Genomic DNA, 6,168 nt, shown 5'->3' on the forward strand with positions numbered 1-6,168 from the left:
AGGGTGGGTCAACTCTTTGTCCATTGCCTAGGTGTACGATAAGACTACGTTACACACACTTTTACGCAAATAATGTAACAAGAAAACACAGTTGTTCCTATCAAATAACGCTTGCTGATACTGTAATATATATTACTTCAACATATGTACAGTACAGTACTATCACTACATTATAGCATACAGTAGTTATCCAAGATAACACTCGTAAGTTTTCACTGTTTTCGGAAGGAAGTGCACTGTTCCAATTCACCTTTCACATAACTTATATCTACATTACTACTGTAAAGTACGTCATTTTGTATACAGTATTATGCATCAGTTAATATAACACTGATGCTTATACACAATGAATACACTACCACAATAAGAATTAAAAGAAAAAGTATTGGTATAACACCACCAACCATTTACGTACAAAGTTCTACACAGCCCTCTACTGGTGTGTTGGTTAGTGTAATGTATGAATCACACTTTATACTAAAATCAGTATAAACACACTGAATAAGTACAGGTTTTTGACATCGCTTCTTTTCACATCACAACAGGATTTTGCACTAAAAGTGGGGGATGCACATGCGAGGAGAGACGATGCGAGACTGAGGCCGAGTTAGCGAGTAAGGGTGTGTTTTGTTGTGTGGAGAGAAAAGCGTCGCGAGGCATGCCAGGTGCAAAGGAGCGTGGTTGGTTTGAAAACTGCCCAATATGTGATATTTCTAATTAAGTATGTTATGTGGTTCTCTTTACTGTACAGTATTGCGAATGACGGCCAATTCCACAGTGGTAGAACCAGAAAATATTGAATACTTACTGTATACGTATCCTATGACATATATGTAGTTCATCAGTAGGAGAGGCTTATATATTGTTATTCTTGCAATAGGCTTTTTTTCAGTTGGGTTGAAGTTTGGTTCCCTTCCAGAAAGTGCGATGTAGATGTTTCTTCCTCCTTTGCTCTTTCCAAAGAGGTTCCCTTGAAATTAGTTATGGAACCACCACCTGCTGGATTTTAAAACCTTAAAATTCCTTCACTGAGCCATTGTAAGCATCCCTTCAGAATGATTCATATGCTTGATTTATTGCACTCAAGATTTGTTTGCAACTAGGGGTATCTAGTCACAGGTTAGGTAGGACTTTGTTCTCAAGGTTAGGTAACATTAGAGAAGGATAATTCAAAGTGCAACCTTGTATTTCTAATTACCACTTGTTTTTTTTTTCCCCTACCCAAAGTGGTATCCGAATGCTGTACTCCTTTGTTTTTACTCATACGTGGTAGTTTTAGGGGTCAAGTGTTTCAAATGAAAATAGATGGTAAATTCAATAAATTTTACTGGAAACCATCCAGAAATAAAATTTCAACTCCGAATGCAATTATGGGCAATTTGCAAGATTGTAATAAAAACTAAATAAACTTTGTGTAATCATACAACAGCATAACCCAAAAATACCTCAAGTACACAGTTCTTTCCAAATATACCTGAATAGATACAAGGTGGTGGCTGATTTTGCTAATCTATAGAAGCAGGCAAATAGTCTAAGTTAGGTTACTCAAAAATTGTGGCCTAGCCATGTTTAGCCTAAGCAATCTTACACAAAGTTAATACTGACTGCTGGAATCCATAGAAATGAGAACTAAATATCCTGCAAGTGTCTCTTAAAAATAAAATACACATTTGTGGCATAAAAGACACAGTAAAGTATTCAAGACCTATTTTGATAGCCTACTGAAATTCAAAATTGGTCATTAAAAGAATTTTACAGTATAGTACTGTTTTATCAATGTGAGGGCATGTAATGAGAAGCAGCTGAGAACTGACTTTTTTTTTATTATTATTCAGGACATTTTCTTTATATGCAGTGTGCCGACGGAAAGGAAGTGCCCGGTTCGGGGCGCAAACAACATTCGTCACGCAGTCAAATCTGATGGGGCATTTATGTTTCTTACACAAGGTTACATACAAACTGTGGAGCATGAAATACATGAAATGGCATAATATATACATCAGCTGAAAGTCCAGAAATTTATCTTCATTCATTGGCACATACAAGCAGGCCATAGCAAGTACGGTTAAGAAATGATGATAAGTACAAAACTCTGATTCAGCGAACCTAAATCTGAAAGAATGATGTCTCTACAAGTACTAACCCCCCTCCAGACAAGGATTATTTTACAATAATTATTGTTGATAATGTGACATTTTCAATCCTGGTATCTTTGAGGAGGGCGAAGGCACCCCCAGGCTCTTGATATCTGCGGACGGGGGCCTTTTCGTAGGCTGACACCTCTGATGTGTCGTCCAACAGGATTCCTTCCCGAAAAGGGTGCCCGGGAAGTTCGACTGTCTGTCGCCGGGGCTGGTTGCACTGAGTGGGAGGAGGCTTGTTTTCGAGTGGCACTCGGGAATGCCCCTTTTCGGTATTCGCGCCATTGTTGTCCACCGTCAGGAATGCTAGTTTCAGCCTGTCGACCTTGACCCAATCTTCTTGGCCGTGGATCATGAGGCAGTATGCCTTGGGGGCGGTCTTCACAACACAATATGGACCCCGGTATGGCCACATCATATGTCGATGCGCATCATTCCTGATGAAGACGTAACTGCAGGTGTCCAGGTCCTTTGGTTTTAAACGCTTGGTCCTGTCGGTGAAGGTTCTCAGACACGGTGTGAATTTCCCAGCGATCTCACGAAGCCTTGCGAGCGGCGTGTCCTGGTTGGTGTTGTTTGTTGTATGGCCAGTGTCTCGTCTTACACTTTCTCTGCCGGGGAAACCTTACCGTTTGCTCTGGGGGTGGTCCAGAGGCTGAGGAGGACCCACGGTAGTTGTGATTTCCAATTTTCATTGGTGCAGGCCATAAGGGAAGCTTTCGGTGAACAGTGGACCTTCTTTACTATGCCGTTAGCAGGGGGGTTTGACATTGTCGTGATATGAAGGGATGTTCCTAGTAGGCGAGCCAGGGAGGCCCACAGCTAGAACAGGAACGCTACCCCACGGTCAGTCGTGATGTCGTCGAGTACAGTACTCCAAAACGGCTGATCCAACTTGACAGGATGGCTTCTGCGCAAGTGCTAGTTGTGGCTTCCGTAGTGGGGCTGGCTTCTAGCTACCTGGTGGATTGGTCTCTGATTGTAAGGAGGTACCTGGCATCTCCTGACTGTGGGAGGGGACCCACAATGTCGACGTGTATGCTTGAAGCTGCACCTCGGTTGACGGAAGTCCCCGATGCCTTATTCCGTGTGACGACTGATCTTGCTGGTCTGGCACGCCATGCATGTCGTGGCCCATTCGCATGAATCCATTTTGATGCCGTGCCAGACGAATTTTCTAGTCATCGGCTGTGCCGTTGTTTGTTCTGAGGGATGCAATAGTCCGTGGATGATCTCCAATGCGGGATTTTGCTGGGAGGCGACTGGTTCTGGTATTGCAGAGGAGTGATCTGCCCATCAGGTCCAGTGAGATGTCTTCGAATTTCAGCGAAGTGGCCGTTGTGCGATACGCTACTGTCTTTGTGTCGGCGGCTTGTTCTTGGGCGAGGTCCACGTAGTCCACCCCCAAGTGGATGGAGTTGATTTCTACCTGTGACAGAGCGTCAGCCACAGGGTTCTTCTTGCCTGGAAGGTAGTGGATGGTACACCTGAACTCAGTGATGCCGCCCAGGTACCATCGTTGTCTCACCGACCACGCGTCGCCCACCTTCGTGAAGGCGTGGACCAGCGGTTGGTGGTCTGTTTGGATGGTGAAGGAGATCCCTTCCAAGAGGTACCGGAAATGCTGAACAGCCTGGTAGACAGACTGTAATTCCTGGTCATACATACTGTAACGTGTTTCAGGTAGCTTGAGTTTGAGGTTAAAAACCCCAGCGGCTGGAGCGATCCGTTCACAATCTGTTCCAACATTGGCCAGCAGGCGACGATGCTGGCGTTGGTGGGGAGTCTGAGGGGGGCCCCTAGTTACAGATAGACTAGCATGGCTGTGGCGTTTACCACTTCATCTTCTTTGCGTTTCCCTTCAGGATGTCGTTCAGCGGGTACACGATGCGAGCGATGTCTGGAATGAAATGCCGATAATAATGGATCATGCCAATGAATTCTTGCAGGGCCTTGATTGTCGTAGGCGTGGTAAAGGTCCTTATTGCTTCTGCGTTGGAGGTCATGAGGCGTACTCCCGTTGAGGAAACCTCGCGTCCCAGGAAATCCACCCTTTCTGCGCTGAACGTGCATTTGTCGGAGCGGACAACCAACCCGTTCTCCTTTAGGTATTTTAGGACCGCCTCGATGTGGTCCTTGTGCTCTTCCCGCCATCTAGAAAATATCAGGTTGTTGTCTGTTTAGCAGAAGCAAAATAGTATATCGCCTAGGATGCTGTCCATCTGGGGCTGGAAGGTGGCCCCGCATTTCTGAGGCCGAAGGTGGAGAAATTGATTGTGTAAGTCCCGAAGGGCGTGATGATGGCCGTGTTTCGGATGTCGTCCGGGTGGACGGGGACCTGGAAGTACAACTTGAGGAAGTACCTCTTCGTAAACATCTCCCCATGCAGGGCGCTGGTGAGGTCCTGCATGTTCGGCCCTGGGAGATGATCGGGTGTTGTGATTAGGTTGAGGCGGCGATAGTCCCCACAAGGTCTTCAGGTGCTGTCGTGTTTCTTTACCATGTTGAGGGGGGAGGCCCATGGGCTTGCCGCCGCCTTGTAGATCCCACTCTGCTCCATGCCGGCGAACTCTTCTGGTGCAGTGATCAGTGAAACTTGGCATGCTTGGCGGGTCCCATAGTTGAAATGTGGTGTTATACGCTGTGTTTGGCTGGTAAATCAGCTGACTGGCGGAGTTCCGGCTTGAATACATCGGGAAACTCGGGTGTCTAGGAGGCGCCTCGGGGCGACGTCCACCAGCTGTCCGTGGTGGGCCAGTAAATCCGCTCTCAGTAGAGGGTGATTGACTTTGGCGATGACGAAGGGTCAGGTATAGGAGCGTTCCATGATGTAGATCTCTAATGTCCTGGTCCCGTAGAAGCGGATGGGGCTATCTTTGGCGGCCACCAACCTCGTGGTAGCATCAGTGGGGTTATTGTGGTCCTCCTTCGTCGGCGGTAATGTTGATTGCAGGGCGCCGGTGTCGACCATCATCATCCGACCTGACGGAGGTAGAACTCCACCTGTTGGGGTCCTGTGGTGTTAGCGGCCAGGGTCGATGTTGTGGGTGGTTGCCGTCCTAGTTTTTTGGGGACGTGCAAGGGGGCCTGCACTTCATGGCTTCTTTTCTGAAGGTCTAGTGAAAATAACACCAGGATGGGTTAGCTTTCTTCGTCTGCCGGGGCCGTGGTCTTGTCCGATGCACTGCGTTAACCTCTCGCCCGTCCATTTTGTCCAACCAGTCTGCATCGTCGTTTTTTCCCTCGACCATGTGGACAAATGTTGTCAATGCGGCATGCCTAGAGGCCCAAGAGGCCTCGTGCAGTTTCTGGGCCTTGAGTACCAGGTCCTCTATTGGAAGTGTGTCTGCGTAGGCAAGTTGGGCTCTGACATCCTGAGGTAGGCAATGCAGGAAGATCTGCCTGGATAAGGCAATCTCTTTCCATCATCCATCTGCGTTGACTTCTGGTAGCATCAGGAGGCCCACCAGTTCGTCCCAGACGTCCATGGGCAAGTGATCCCCTAGATGTTGGTTTATCATGTCCAGGACTTGCTGGGCCCTCAGGGGAATGGAGAGAGAGAGTATGTAGCGTTGAGATTCTTTCGCAGGTCGTCGTCGTCCACCCGACCTGACAGTGAGTCCAGCCAGGAGGAGATCCGGTCAAAACTTCTTTTGGTACAGATGACAGGACGATGTCAGCCTTGGCTCCTACTTCCGTCATTCATGCCACCCTGAAGAGTACATCTGCCTGAAGGAACCATGATGATGTTTTCCTCCTTATGAATGTCAGCAGCTTCACGCTCGGGCTGGGCGACGATTGTGTCCTAGCGGTGTCTAGTAGCGTTTGTGTCGCGGACGTAGTGTTGGGTCGTGATCGGTTGAACTCTGTATCTCAGTGCTCATTGTGCGGTCTTACACCAAAATGCGATATGCGCCGTATTTAATCCGTTAATGGTGTCAGGTTCCCATGAGATCGTAGATATGTAAATGGCTGGGACAAACCACGCGCGAAAATGACAGAATGCGAGATTTTTGCACCATGTTGA

At 47.4% G+C, this 6,168-nt stretch overlaps 1 protein-coding gene across 1 annotated transcript; it reads right to left on the reverse strand.

Moving 5' to 3' along the window:
* Positions 1-2,160: 2,160 nt before the first annotated feature.
* On the reverse strand, positions 2,161-2,912 carry LOC137622612 (uncharacterized). The gene is made up of 2 exons (XM_068353217.1): positions 2,746-2,912; positions 2,161-2,632 (listed from the first exon to the last, which is right to left on the reverse strand). Exons 1-2 carry the CDS (start codon positions 2,910-2,912, stop codon positions 2,161-2,163), a joined length of 639 nt encoding a protein of 212 aa, XP_068209318.1.
* Between the last annotated feature and the right edge of the window lie 3,256 nt (positions 2,913-6,168).

The sequence above is a fragment of the Palaemon carinicauda genome, chromosome 29 (genome assembly GCF_036898095.1).
Source record: "Palaemon carinicauda isolate YSFRI2023 chromosome 29, ASM3689809v2, whole genome shotgun sequence".
NCBI classification, from domain to species: Eukaryota; Metazoa; Arthropoda; class Malacostraca; order Decapoda; family Palaemonidae; genus Palaemon; species Palaemon carinicauda.